This window comes from Ranitomeya imitator, chromosome 2, assembly GCF_032444005.1.
Source record: "Ranitomeya imitator isolate aRanImi1 chromosome 2, aRanImi1.pri, whole genome shotgun sequence".
NCBI classification, from domain to species: Eukaryota; Metazoa; Chordata; class Amphibia; order Anura; family Dendrobatidae; genus Ranitomeya; species Ranitomeya imitator.
In genome coordinates, this window is record NC_091283.1 from 801,306,846 (window position 1) to 801,322,748 (window position 15,903).

Consider the following 15,903-nt stretch of genomic DNA (forward strand, 5'->3'; position numbering starts at 1 on the left):
GTATTCCAGGTGTGTGGTTTTGCATTTGGAAGCTGTTGCTGTGAGCAGACAACATGCGGTCAAAGGAACTCTCAATTGAGGTGAAGCAGAACATCCTGAGGCTGAAAAAAAAGAAAAAATCCATCAGAGAGATAGCAGACATGCTTGGAGTAGCAAAATCAACAGTTGGGTACATTCTGAGAAAAAAGGAATTGACTGGTGAGCTTGGGAACTCAAAAAGGCCTGGGCGTCCACGTATGACAACAGTGGTGGATGATCGCCGCATATTTAATTTGGTGAAGAAGAACCCGTTCACAACATCAACTGAAGTCTCCAGCTTCTGCCTTTAAAGCCAATACTGGTCAGCAGCGAGCGGACTTCTCTGGGACTAAGTCCTTATCTGCACACACTGAGCATGCCCAGGGCAAGATCTCCCGTTGGAGATCGAGGGTCATGTGCTCAGGCTCTGCGGCACATTCCATTGGTCCTCTTGGCAGGTCTTGGAAGGGCAAAAGTTCTGTAGCCACTTCCTGTGCTGCAACTATATAAACTGCGCATGACCGCACGGCCATGCGCTAGTATTGTCTCATAATGTTATATGTGTGTGTGTAGATGAATGTATGTCGATGGATGAAAGCTCCTAAATATCCCTCCCTAGAGTTGTTGTCTGCTCGCGGATGTTGGTAGCTATCTAGCGCCTGACTAATCATCTGCACGATACACACATTACAGCGTCCTCTTGCTGTGTCCGCCTGTACGGCGCTGTGCGCTTGCCTTGCGCTTTCCATACCCAAGCCAGTGTGGTTGGTGGCGTCCGTCAGTGCGGCATTGCTCGCACTCCTGTGCATTTATATATCTATATTTAGTTTCCTTTCACACCCAGTTGCGGTGTAGTGCCAGCGAGGGTCTAATCGGACTTCAATCCCAGTTGGGGTTAAGTACGCTGACTACTCGCTCGCGCTTTAGGTGCGGTACCGCGATCCTGTGACACAACAGGATTGCTCCCTTCACGCTGGGTGAGGTTGAACCCACGTGTATATACTTTAGTGTACCGCCATATAGTCTGTATTTACTAGCAGCAGGTTTTCACCTGCACGGTGGACCCCGGACTGCGAACGCATCTACTGTATATCACCTTTCTTGGTGCGTTCCGCCAGTCCTAACAGTTGGTCGCTGTTTTTTGCCCGTTTTGACTTTGTGGTTTCGTACCTTCCGGGCTCTAAAAATGTGAAGGCGGATGCCCTGTCTAGGAGTTTTGTGCCCGACTCTCCGGGTTTATCTGAGCCGGCGGGTATTCTCAAAGAGGGAGTAATTGTGTCTGCCATCTCCCCTGATTTTGCGGCGGGTGCTGCAAAAATTTCAGGCTAATAAACCTGATCGTTGCCCAGCGGAGAAACTGTTTGTCCCTGATAGGTGGATGAATAAAGTTATCTCTGAGGTTCATTGTTCGGTGTTGGCTGGTCATCCTGGAATCTTTGGTACAAGAGAGTTAGTGGCTAGATCCTTTTGGTGGCCATCTCTGTCGCGGGCTGTGCGTTCTTTTGTGCAGTCCTGTGGGATTTGTGCTCGGGATAAGCCCTGCTGTTCTCGTGCCAGTGGGTTGCTTTTGCCCTTGCCGATCCCAAAGAGGCCTTGGACACATATCTCTATGGATTTTATTTCAGATCTTCCCGTCTCTCAAAAAATGTCAGTCATTTGGGTGGTTTGTGATCGCTTCTCTAAGATGGTCCATTTGGTACCCTGGTCTAAATTACCTTCCTCCTCTGATTTGGTGCCATTGTTCTTCCAGCATGTGGTTCGTTTACATGGCATTCCAGAGAATATCGTTTCTGACAGAGGTTCCCAGTTTGTTTCGAGGTTTTGGCGAGCCTTTTGTGCAAGGATGGGCATTGACTTGTCTTTTTCCTCGGCTTTCCATCCTCAGACTAATGGCCAGACCGAACGAACCAATCAGACCTTGGAAACATATCTGAGATGCTTTGTTTCTGCTGATCAGGATAACTGGGTGTCCTTTTTGCCTTTGGCTGAGTTCGCCCTTAATAAACGGGCCAGCTCGGCTACCTTGGTTTCGCCGTTTTTCTGCAACTCTGGGTTCCATCCTCGTTTCTCTTCAGGGCAGGTTGAGTCTTCGGACTGTCCTGGTGTGGATACTGTGGTGGACAGGTTGCAGCAGATTTGGACTCATGTAGTGGACAATTTGACCATGTCCCAGGAGAAGGCTCAACGTTTCGCTAATCGCAGACGCTGTGTGGGTCCCCGACTTCGTGTTGGGGATTTGGTTTGGTTGTCTTCTCGTCATATTCCTATGAAGGTTTCCTCTCCTAAGTTTAAACCTCGTTTCATTGGTCCATATAGGATTTCTGAGGTTCTTAATCCTGTGTCTTTTCGTTTGACCCTTCCAGATTCTTTTTCCATCCATAACGTATTCCATAGGTCATTGTTGCGGAGATACGTGGCACCTATGGTTCCATCTGTTGATCCTCCTGCCCCGGTTTTGGTGGAGGGGGAGTTGGAGTATATTGTAGAGAAGATTTTGGATTCTCGTGTTTCAAGATGGAAACTCCAGTATCTGGTTGAGTGGAAGGGTTATGCTCAGGAAGATAATTCCTGGGTCTTTGCCTCTGATGTCCATGCTCCCGATCTTGTTCGTGCCTTTCATATGGCTCATCCTGGTCATCCTGGGGGCTCTGGTGAGGGTTCGGTGACCCCTCCTCAAGGGGTACTGTTGTGAATTCTGTGGCAGAGCTCCCTCCTGTGGTCACAAGTGGTACTTCGGCTGATTCTCTCTATGAGCTTCCGTTGGTGGAGGAGAGTGGTACTGCGGCTTCTGAGTTTCCTTCCTCAGGTGTTGTGGTGAAGTCGTTAGGTGCTGCTCTATTTAACTCCACCTAGTGCTTTGATCCTGGCCTCCAGTCAATGTTCTAGTGTTGGACTTGCTTCCTCCTGGATCGTTCCTGTGACCTGCTGCTCTGCATAGCTAAGTTCCGCTTTTGTTATTTTGTTTGCTGTTTTTTTCTGTCCAGCTTGCGTTTTTGGTTTTTCCTGCTTGCTGGAAGCTCTGGGACGCAGAGGGTGTACCTCCGTGCCGTTAGTCGGTACGGAGGGTCTTTTTGCCCCCTTTGCGTGGTTGTTTGTAGGGTTTTGTGTTGACCGCAAAGTTACCTTTCCTATCCTCGCTTTGTTCAGAAAGTCGGGCCTCACTTTGCTAAATCTATTTCATATCTACGTTTGTCTTTTCATCTTAACTCACAGTCATTATATGTGGGGGCTGCCTTTTCCTTTGGGATATTTCTCTGAGGCAAGGTAGGCTTATTTTCTATCTTCAGGCTAGCTAGTTTCTCAGGCTGTGTCGAGTTGCATAGGGAGCGTTAGGCGCAATCCACGGCTGCCTCTAGTGTGGTTGGGGAGGATTAGGGCTTGCGGTCAGCAGAGTTCCCACGTCTCAGAGCTCGTTCTATGTTTTTGGGTTTTGTCAGGTCACTGTATGTGCTCTGACCTCTATGTCCATTGTGGTACTGAATTACCTAATCATAACAGCTAATATTGTGGTGCAGGCAGAAAGCCACATTTCTCAATCATGATCTTTTGGGCTAATATTGTGGTGCCAGCAGGATGTCACATTTCCTAATCAAACTTGTTTGGGCTAAGATTTTGTGGTGCAGAAAGGAGGTAACATTTCTTTATCTAAATTATTTGTGCTAATACTGTCTTGCAGGCTTGTCATCACATTTCAGAATCTAAATCCTTTTAGCTAATAGTGTGGTCCAGACACCAGGCTATATTTTTTAATCTGAATCCTTTCTGACAACAGTTTATTCCAGACACACTAAATCTTCTGCTCTATTATTGTGGTGTACGCAGGAGGCCACATTTCCTAATTTAAATAGTTTGTGCGAATATTCTGGTGCAGGCAGAAGACCACGCTTCCTAATCTATATCGTTTGTGCTAATAGGAGGCCACATTTTCTAATCTAAATAGTTTGTGCTAATATTCTGGTGCAGGCAGGAGGACACATTTCCTAATCTAATATTAGCCAAATATTGGTTATTGTTAGTCAAACATTACATTAATAATTAATATGTAAAATAAAGCCCTGTAACAGAAACCCATCAGCATCTTATTATTGTTGTGTCAATGACTTCACAAAGGCATCCTACTACCACATCAAACCTCTTAACATTTTGGACTTAATGGGAAAGGAACCAAAGTACCTCCAGTCCTTTAAGATTTTCTTATAAAAACTATTTATTGTTTGAGTTTCCCTTAGTAGTAGAAAATATGAAATGTGGATTACTTGAACATCTATGCAAACAACATATGATGTCAGATGATTGTATAAGATTTCATCATTTCGAAAATATACCTGAGCAGACGACTCCAGCATCTTCATTATGTCCACAGTTATGCACTGTAAATGGTTGGTGTAGACAGTCCCATACATGTTGTTCATTGCCGGTGCATTGCACATCATCCAATACAATTACTCCTTGTCCTTGGCCAAATGCAGCACTGCCATTAAATGCAAGAGCTTGGCCACAATTTAACTGACGGCATACAACTTGTGCAGCATTAATATCCCAATAATCATCACACACAGTTCCCCATGCTCCATTATAGAGGATTTCTACACGACCGTTACATTGACCATTGCCATTTACCAGTCTTATTGACAAGTCTGAACCTGAACCTAAAAAAAAAGGAGAATGGTCATTTCTAAAAACAATGTATTATAAATTATCTTAAAGGGAACCTGACAGGGCCCCTATAAAGCATTTGTATTATTGTTACTAAATACCCTGCCTATTCAGCCCTTTGTAGTGTTTAAAACCTAAATACATGTTAAAAAATTCTTTTTTAATAGTGATGAGCGGACTTATCTGGAAAACTTTCAGCAATCTCAAATTTGGCACGAACATAGCTCATTTGGATTTGTGCATGGATTTAAGAGCATTTTCCCTTAAAGTCAGCAGAATTCGGGAACAGTTCAGTAAATGATTGTGTTTCCACTAATGCTTTTGTTAGGACTTTGGCTACGATAGTGGTGCTGTATGTTGAGCGGGGGGGTCTTTAATGAGGGGATTTAGTGTGGAGAGGTCAGAGGAACGGCGGAATGTTTTTCTTTTATAATTTTTTCTCTTTATGTTAACTTAATGTGTGTAGATTCTGGCAGATGATCACACCACAAATACCTTCCACAATGTCCAGACACAAGGGCTTCTGTAATTGGTTGCAAAAATCACATGACCCTCTCCTTATAAAAAAGCGGATATGTTGTTTTGGTGGCATGATTTTGTCAGTGTAACAGTACAGAGAGGCTGCTACAGTGGCTGCTGCAAGTTTTCAGATAGTTAGAAATGCAGTTTAGTGTCAGTTTCTTCAGCTATATTGGATCCTGTGTAAAATCAACCTTCCTTCATCTAAAATGATTGTGCTAATAGTGTGGTGCAGGCAGGGCGCCACATTTCCTAATCACAATTAATTGGATTAATATTTTCGTGCAGGAAGGAGGCTACATTTCCTATTCAAAATCGTTTGCACTAACATTGTGGTGTAGGCAGGAGGCCAGATTTCCTAATGAAAATAGTTTGGGCTATTATTGTGGTGCAGAAAGAAAGCCACATTTCCCAATCATGATCTTTTGGGCTAATATTGTGGTGCCAGCAGGATGTCACATTTCCTAATCAAACTTGTTTGGGCTAAGATTTTGTGGTGCAGAAAGGAGGTAACATTTCTTTATCTAAATTATTTGTGCTAATACTGTCTTGCAGGCTTGTCATCACATTTCAGAATCTAAATCCTTTTAGCTAATAGTGTGGTCCAGACACCAGCCTACATTTTTTAATCTGAATCCTTTCTGACAACAGTTTATTCCAGACACACTAAATCTTCTGCTCTATTATTGTGGTGTACGCAGGAGGCCACATTTCCTAATTTAAATAGTTTGTGCGAATATTCTGGTGCAGGCAGAAGACCACACTTCCTAATCTATATTGTTTGTGCTAATAGGAGGCCACATTTTCTAATCTAAATAGTTTGTGCTAATATTCTGGTGCAGGCAGGAGGACACATTTCCTAATCTAATATTAGCCAAATATTGGTTATTGTTAGTCAAACATTACATTAATAATTAATATGTGGAATAAAGCCCTGTAACAGAAACCCATCAGCATCTTATTATTGTTGTGTCAATGACTTCACAAAGGCATCCTACTACCACATAAAACCTCTTAACATTTTGGACTTAATGGGGAAGGAACCAAAGTACCTCCAGTCCTTTAAGATTTTTTTATAAAAACTATTTATTGTTTGAGTTTCCCTTAGTAGTAGAAGATATGAAATGTGGATTACTTGAACATCTATGCAAACAACATATGATATCAGATGATTGTATAACATTTCATCATTTCGAAAATATACCTGAGCAGACGACTCCAGCATCTTCATTATGTCCACAGTTATGCACTGTAAATGGTTGGTGTAGACAGTCCCATACGTGTTGTTCATTGCCAGTGCATTGCACATCATCCAATACAATTACTCCTTGTCCTTGGCCAAATGCAGCACTGCCATTAAATGCAAGAGCTTGGCCACAATTTAACTGACGGCATACAACTTGTGCAGCATTAATATCCCAATAATCATCACACACAGTTCCCCATGCTCCATTATAGAGGATTTCTACACGACCGTTACATTGACCATTGCCATTCACCAGTCTTATTGACAAGTCTGAACCTGAACCTAAAAAAAAGGAGAATGGTCATTTCTAAAAACAATGTATTATAAATTATCTTAAAGGGAACCTGACAGGTCCCCTAATAAGCATTTGTATTATTGTTACTAAATACCCTGCCTATTCAGCCCTTTGTAGTGTTTAAAACCTAAATACATGTTAAAAAAAATTCTTTTTTAATAGTGATGAGCGGATTTATCCGGAAAACTTTCAGCAATCTCAAATTTGGCACGAACATAGCTCATTTGGATTTGTGCACGGATTTAAGAGCATTTTCCCTTAAAGTCAGCAGAGTTCGGGAACAGTTCAGTAAATGATTGTGTTTCCACTAGTGCTTTTGTTAGGACTTTGGCTATGATAGTGGTGCTGTATGTTGAGCGGGGGGGACTTTAATGAGGTGATTTAGTGTGGAGAGGTCAGAGGAACGGCGGACTGTTTTTCTTTTATAATTTTTTCTCTTTATGTTAACTTAATGTGTGTAGATTCTGGCAGATGATCACACCACAAATACCTTCCACAATGTCCAGACGCAAGGGCTTCTGTAATTCGTTGCAAAAATCACATGACCCTCTCATTTTAAAAAAGCGGATATGTTGTTTTGGTGGCATGATTTTGTCAGTGTAACAGTACAGAGCGGCTGCTACAGTGGCTGCTGCAAGTTTTCAGATAGTTAGAAATGCAGTTTAGTGTCAGTTTCTTCAGCTATATTGGATCCTGTGTAAAATCAACCTTTCTTCATCTAAAATGATTGTGCTAATATTCTGGTGCAGGCAGGGCGCCACATTTCCTAATCACAATTAATTGGATTAATATTTTGGTGCAGGAAGGAGGCTACATTTTCTATTCAAAATCGTTTGCACTAACATTGTGGTGTAGGCAGGAGGCCAGATTTCCTAATGAAAATAGTTTGGGCTAATATTGTGGTGCAGGCAGAAAGCCTCATTTGAATTTCCCAATCATGATCTTTTGGGCTAATATTGTGGTGCCAGCAGGATGTCACATTTCCTAATCAAACTTGTTTGGGCTAAGATTTTGTGGTGCAGAAAGGAGGTCACATTTCTTTATCTAAATTATTTGTGCTAATACTGTCTTGCAGGCTTGTCATCACATTTCAGAATCTAAATCCTTTTAGCTAATAGTGTGGTCCAGACACCAGCCTACATTTTTTAATCTGAATCCTTTCTGACAACAGTTTATTCCAGACACACTAAATCTTCTGCTCTATTTTTGTGGTGTACGCAGGAGGCCACATTTCCCAAGCTAAATAGTTTGTGCGAATATTCTGGTGCAGGCAGAAGACCACATTTCCTAATCTATATCTTTTGTGCTAATAGGAGGCCACATTTTCTAATCTAAATAGTTTGTGCTAATATTCTGGTGCAGGCAGGAGGACACATTTCCTAATCTAATATTAGCCAAATATTGGTTATTGTTAGTCAAACATTACATTAATAATTAACATGTGGAATAAAGCCCTGTAACAGAAACCCATCAACATCTTATTATTGTTGTGTCAATGACTTCACAAAGGCATCCTACTACCACATAAAACCTCTTAACATTTTGGACTTAATGGGGAAGGAACCAAATTACCTCCAGTCCTTTAAGATTTTCTTATAAAAACTATTTATTGCTTGAGTTTCCCTCAGTAGTAGAAAATATGAAATGTGGATTACTTGAACATCTATGCAAACAACATAAGATATCAGATGATTGTATAAGATTTCATCATTTCGAAAATATACCTGAGCAGACGACTCCAGCATCTTCATTATGTCCACAGTTATGCACTGTAAATGGTTGGTGTAGACAGTCCCATACGTGTTGTTCATTGCCGGTGCATTGCACATCATCCAATACAATTACTCCTTGTCCTTGGCCAAATGCAGCACTGCCATTAAATGCAAGAGCTTGGCCACAATTTAACTGACGGCATACAACTTGTGCAGCATTAATATCCCAATAATCATCACACACAGTTCCCCATGCTCCATTATAGAGGATTTCTACACGACCGTTACATTGACCATTGCCATTTACCAGTCTTATAGACAAGTCTGAACCTGAACCTAAAAAAAAGGAGAATGGTCATTTCTAAAAACAATGTATTATAAATTATCTTAAAGGGAACCTGACAGGTCCCCTATAAAGCATTTGTATTATTGTTACTAAATACCCTGCCTATTCAGCCCTTTGTAGTGTTTAAAACCTAAATACATGTTAAAAAATTCTTTACAAATAGTGATGAGCGGACTTATCCGGAAAACTTTCAGCAATCTCAAATTTGGCACGAACATAGCTCATTTGGATTTGTGCACGGATTTAAGAGCATTTTCCCTTAAAGTCAGCATAATTCAGGAACAGTTCAGTAAATGATTGTGTTTCCACTAATGCTTTTGTTAGGACTTTGGCTAGGATAGTTGTGCTGTATGTTGAGCGGGGGGTCTTTAATGAGGGGATTTAGTGTGGAGAGGTCAGAGGAATGGCGGACTGTTTTTCTTTTTTAATTTTTTCTCTTTATGTTAACTTAATGTGTGTAGATTCTGGCAGACGATCACACCACAAATACCTTCCACAATGTCCAGACACAAGGGCTTCTGTAATTGGTTGCAAAACTCACATGACCCTCTCCTTATAAAAAAGCGGATATTTTGTTTTGGTGGCATGATTTTGTCAGTGTAACAGTACAGAGAGGCTGCTACAGTGGCTGCTGCAAGTTTTCAGATAGTTAGAAATGCAGTTCAGTGTCAGTTTCTTCAGCTAGTTTGGATCCTGTCTAAAATCAACCTTCCTTCATCTAAAATGATTGTGCTAATAGTGTGGTGCAGGCAGGGCGCCACATTTCCTAATCACAATTAATTGGATTAATATTTTGGTGCAGGAAGGAGGCTACATTTCCTATTCAAAATCGTTTGCACTAACATTGTGGTGTAGGCAGGAGGCCAGATTTCCTAATGAAAATAGTTTGGGCTAATATTGTGGTGCAGGCAGAAAGCCACATTTCCCAATCATGATCTTTTGGGCTAATATTGTGGTGCCAGCAGGATGTCACATTTCCTAATAAAACTTGTTTGGGCTAAGATTTTGTGGTGCAGAAAGGAGGTCACATTTCATTATCTAAATTATTTGTGCTAATACTGTCTTGCAGGCTTGTCATCACATTTCAGAATCTAAATCCTTTTAGCTAATAATGTGGTCCAGACACCAGCCTACAAATTTTAATCTGAATCCTTTCTGACAACAGTTTATTCCAGATACACTAAATCTTCTGCTCTATTATTGTGCTGTACGCAGGAGGCCACATTTCCTAATCTAAATAGTTTGTGCGAATATTCTGGTGCAGGCAGAAGACCACATTTCCTAATCTATATCGTTTGTGCTAATAGGAGGCCACATTTTCTAATCTAAATAGTTTGTGCTAATATTCTGGTGCAGGCAGGAGGACACATTTCCTAATCTAATATTAGCCAAATATTGGTTATTGTTAGTCAAACATTACATTAATAATTAATATGTGGAATAAAGCCCTATAACAGAAACCCTTCAGCATCTTATTATTGTTGTGTCAATGACTTCACAAAGGCATACTACTAGCACATAAAACCTCTTAACATTTTGGAATTAATGGGGAAGGAACCAAAGTACCTCCAGTCCTTTAAGATTTTCTTATAAAAACTATTTATTGTTTGAGTTTCCCTTAGTAGTAGAAAATATGAAATGTGGATTACTTGAACATCTATGCAAACATCATATGATATCAGATGATTGTATAAGATTTCATCATTTCGAAAATATACCTGAGCAGACGACTCCAGCATCTTCATTATGTCCACAGTTATGCACTGTAAATGGTTGGTGTAGACAGTCCCATATGTGTTGTTCATTGCCGGTGCATTGCACATCATCCAATACAATTACTCCTTGTCCTTGGCCAAATGCAGCACTGCCATTAAATGCAAGAGCTTGGCCACAATTTAACTGACGGCATACAACTTGTGCAGCATTAATATCCCAATAATCATCACACACAGTTCCCCATGCTCCATTATAGAGGATTTCTACACGACCGTTACATTGACCATTGCCATTTACCAGTCTTATAGACAAGTCTGAACCTGAACCTAAAAAAAAGGAGAATGGTCATTTCTAAAAACAATGTATTATAAATTATCTTAAAGGGAACCTGACAGGTCCCCTATAAAGCATTTGTATTATTGTTACTAAATACCCTGCCTATTCAGCCCTTTGTAGTGTTTAAAACCTAAATACATGTTAAAAAAATTCTTTTTTAATAGTGATGAGCGGACTTATCCGGAAAACTTTCAGCAATCTCAAATTTGGCACGAACATAGCTCATTTGGATTTGTGCACGGATTTAAGAGCATTTTCCCTTAAAGTCAGCAGAATTCGGGAACAGTTCAGTAAATGATTGTGTTTCCACTAATGCTTTTGTTAGGACTTTGGCTAGGATAGTGGTGCTGTATGTTGAGCGGGGGGTCTTTAATGAGGGGATTTAGTTTGGAGAGGTCAGAGGAACGGCGAACTGTTTTTCTTTTTTAATTTTTTCTCTTTATGTTAACTTAATGTGTGTAGATTCTGACAGACGATCACACCACAAATACCTTCCACAATGTCCAGACACAAGGGCTTCTGTAATTGGTTGCAAAAATCACATGACCCTCTCCTTATAAAAAAGCGGAAATGTTGTTTTGGTGGCATGATTTTGTCAGTGTAACAGTACAGAGAGGCTGCTACAGTGGCTGCTGCAAGTTTTCAGATAGTTAGAAATGCAGTTTAGTGTCAGTTTCTTCAGCTATATTGGATCCTGTGTAAAATCAACCTTCCTTCATCTAAAATGATTGTGCTAATAGTGTGGTGCAGGCAGGGCGCCACATTTCCTAATCACAATTAATTGGATTAATATTTTGGTGCAGGAAGGAGGCTACATTTCCTATTCAAAATCGTTTGCACTAACATTGTGGTGTAGGCAGGAGGCCAGATTTCCTAATGAAAATAGTTTGGGCTAATATTGCGGTGCAGGCAGAATGCCACATTTCCCAATCATGATCTTTTGGGCTAATATTGTGGTGCCAGCAGGATGTCACATTTCCTAATCAAACTTGTTTGGCCTAAGATTTTGTGGTGCAGAAAGGAGGTCACATTTCTTTATCTAAATTATTTGTGCTAATACTGTCTTGCAGGCTTGTCATCACATTTCAGAATCTAAATCCTTTTAGCTAATAGTGTGGTCCAGACACCAGCCTACATTTTTTAATCTGAATCCTTTCTGACAACAGTTTATTCCAGACACACTAAATCTTCTGCTCTATTTTTGTGGTGTACGCAGGAGGCCACATTTCCCAATCTAAATAGTTTGTGCGAATATTCTGTTGCAGGCAGAAGACCACATTTCCTAATCTATATCTTTTGTGCTAATAGGAGGCCACATTTTCTAATCTAAATAGTTTGTGCTAATATTCTGGTGCAGGCAGGAGGACACATTTCCTAATCTAATATTAGCCAAATATTGGTTATTGTTAGTCAAACATTACATTAATAATTAATATGTGGAATAAAGCCCTGTAACAGAAACCCATCAACATCTTATTATTGTTGTGTCAATGACTTCACAAAGGCATCCTACTACCACATAAAACCTCTTAACATTTTGGACTTAATGGGGAAGGAACCAAAGTACCTCCAGTCCTTTAAGATTTTCTTATAAAAACTATTTATTGTTTGAGTTTCCCTCAGTAGTAGAAAATATGAAATGTGGATTACTTGAACATCTATGCAAACAACATATGATATCAGATGATTGTATAAGATTTCATCATTTCGAAAATATACCTGAGCAGACGACTCCAGCATCTTCATTATGTCCACAGTTATGCACTGTAAATGGTTGGTGTAGACAGTCCCATACGTGTTGTTCATTGCCGGTGCATTGCACATCATCCAATACAATTACTCCTTGTCCTTGGCCAAATGCAGCACTGCCATTAAATGCAAGAGCTTGGCCACAATTTAACTGACGGCATACAACTTGTGCAGCATTAATATCCCAATAATCATCACACACAGTTCCCCATGCTCCATTATAGAGGATTTCTACACGACCGTTACATTGACCATTGCCATTTACCAGTCTTATAGACAAGTCTGAACCTGAACCTAAAAAAAAGGAGAATGGTCATTTCTAAAAACAATGTATTATAAATTATCTTAAAGGGAACCTGACAGGTCCCCTATAAAGCATTTGTATTATTGTTACTAAATACCCTACCTATTCAGCCCTTTGTAGTGTTTAAAACCTAAATACATGTTAAAAAAATTCTTTTTTAATAGTGATGAGCGGACTTATCCGGGAAACTTTCAGCAATCTCAAATTTGGCACGAACATAGCTCATTTGGATTTGTACACGGATTTAAGAGCATTTTCCCTTAAAGTCAGCAGAATTCGGGAACAGTTCAGTAAATGATTGTGTTTCCACTAATGCTTTTGTTAGGACTTTGGCTAGGATAGTGGTGCTGTATGTTGAGCGGGGGGTCTTTAATGAGGGGATTTAGTGTGGAGAGGTCAGAGGAACGGCGAACTGTTTTTCTTTTTTAATTTTTTCTCTTTATGTTTAACTTAATGTGTGTAGATTCTGACAGACGATCACACCACAAATACCTTCCACAATGTCCAGACACAAGGGCTTCTGTAATTGGTTGCAAAAATCACATGACCCTCTCCTTATAAAAAAGCGGATATGTTGTTTTGGTGGCATGATTTTGTCAGTGTAACAGTACAGAGAGGCTGCTACAGTGGCTGCTGTAAGTTTTCAGATAGTTAGAAATGCAGTTTAGTGTCAGTTTCTTCAGCTATATTGGATCCTGTGTAAAATCAACCTTCCTTCATCTAAAATGATTGTGCTAATAGTGTGGTGCAGGCAGGGCGCCACATTTCCTAATCACAATTAATTGGATTAATATTTTGGTGCAGGAAGGAGGCTACATTTCCTATTCAAAATCGTTTGCACTAACATTGTGGTGTAGGCAGGAGGCCAGATTTCCTAATGAAAATAGTTTGGGCTAATATTGTGGTGCAGGCAGAAAGCCACATTTCCCAATCATGATCTTTTGGGCTAATATTGTGGTGCCAGCAGGATGTCACATTTCCTAATCAAACTTGTTTGGGCTAAGATTTTGTGGTGCAGAAAGGAGGTCACATTTCTTTATCTAAATTATTTGTGCTAATACTGTCTTGCAGGCTTGTCATCACATTTCAGAATCTAAATCCTTTTAGCTAATAGTGTGGTCCAGACACCAGCCTACATTTTTTAATCTGAATCCTTTCTGACAACAGTTTATTCCAGACACACTAAATCTTCTGCTCTATTTTTGTGGTGTACGCAGGAGGCCACATTTCCCAATCTAAATAGTTTGTGCGAATATTCTGGTGCAGGCAGAAGACCACATTTCCTAATCTATATCTTTTGTGCTAATAGGAGGCCACATTTTCTAATCTAAATAGTTTGTGCTAATGTAAGTACTCGGACAGAATTCCGAGAGTGGACCCTCTGGGTCGTGACTCTAGAGCCCCCGGGGTCGAGCGGACCAGATGGAATCACCCCCTATACAGGGAGTGTTAGGAGCAGGACCTCGGGGGAATGGAGACACAACAGCTAGAGTCAAAGGGGCGACCCAAGATAAAGAAGGAAACCACAGGCTATAAGGACGGCAGGGAATAATAGGAAAACAAGACTTAACTGAACAAATGACTGGAACACGGAACGGCAGGACTCAGCAGGAACACGGACAGGCAGGACACAGCAGGAACACGGACCGGCAGGATACAACAGGAACACGGACTGGCGGGATACAGCAGGAACACGGACAGGCAGGACACAGCAGGAACACGGACTGGCCGAATACAGCAGGAACACGGACTGGCAGGATACAGCAGGAACACGGACTGGCAGGATACAGCAGGAACACGGACTGGCAGGATACAGCAGGAACACGGACTGGCAGGATACAGCAGGAACACGGACTGGCAGGACACAGCAGGAACACGGACTGGCAGGATACAGCAGGAACACGGACTGGCAGGACACTGAGACAAAGCAAGGACTGGGCTGAGAAAAGACACTGGTACAGGGGAGCCTAGGGCATAGGGACACTGACGGCAGACAGTGCACCTACAAAGCAAAGGCGTCTTACCTAGGAAGACGCCGGGAAGAAATACCCGATGGGCGCCGCCATGTTGGGTCGGAGCCACCGGGTCGCGACCTCCCAGAAGGCCCTGCGACGGGGGAGACGCGACCGCGCATGCGCGAAGAGACCGGACGCCGGGAGCCGGCGAAGGAGGAGGCAGAGCGGCGCGGGACAGGATCGTGAGCGCGCCGAGGGATGGGAGAAGCCGGGTAAGTATGTGCGGGCGTGACAGTACCCCCCTCCTTAGTCCCCCTCCTTTTAAGGCTAGAAAGGAATCTTTTCATGATAAGGGGAGCGTTGATGTTCTCTCGGGGCTCCCAGGACCTCTCCTCAGGACCAAATCCCTCCCAATCAATCAAAAAATAAGTTTTACCCCTAATTACTTTTTTGGCAAGAATATCTTTAACATTAAAGATTCCATCAGAAGTACAGAGCTGAGGAGAGGAAGAGGTAGCGGAGTGAAAACAATTAAAGACTGCGGGTTTGAGAAGAGACACATGGAAGGCATTGGGGATGCGCAAAGAGGCAGGTAGCTTCAATTTATAAGAGACATCATTAATGCGACTCAAGATAGGAAAAGGACCAATGTAGCGAGGACCCAGTTTGTAAGAGGGAATTTTAAGCTTGATATAGCGAGAGGAGAGCCAAACTTTATCACCCGGGGAATATGGCGGAGCATCCAAACGCTTCTTGTCAGCAAACCTTTTCATATTAAGGCTAGCTTTCTCAAGAGCCACTTTGGTCTCATTCCAAATCGTAGAGAATTCCCGGGACAAGAAATCCGCTGCCGGTACCCCCGAGGAAAGAGAAACAGGAAGAGGAATGTTCGGATGTTGACCATGGACTACGAAAAAGGGAGATTTGGAGGAAGACTCGCTGGGAAGATTGTTGTAAGAGAATTCAGCCCAGGGGAGAAGAGAGACCCAGTCATCTTGGTGTGCATTGGTGAAGTGTCGCTGATATGTAGTCAGAACTTGAGTAACTCGCT

General features: G+C 41.7%; 1 protein-coding gene across 1 annotated transcript in view; it reads right to left on the reverse strand.

The window, feature by feature from the left end:
* LOC138666835 (uncharacterized) overlaps positions 1-15,903 on the reverse strand; it is a gene marked incomplete at its 5' end in the record, with an annotated part of 128,198 nt that overhangs the window by 85,846 nt on the left and 26,449 nt on the right. Inside the window, 5 exon segments of the mRNA XM_069755012.1 lie at positions 4,344-4,667; positions 6,398-6,721; positions 8,459-8,770; positions 10,511-10,814; positions 12,571-12,881. Coding sequence (XP_069611113.1) covers positions 4,344-4,667; positions 6,398-6,721; positions 8,459-8,770; positions 10,511-10,814; positions 12,571-12,881 — 1,575 coding nt within the window.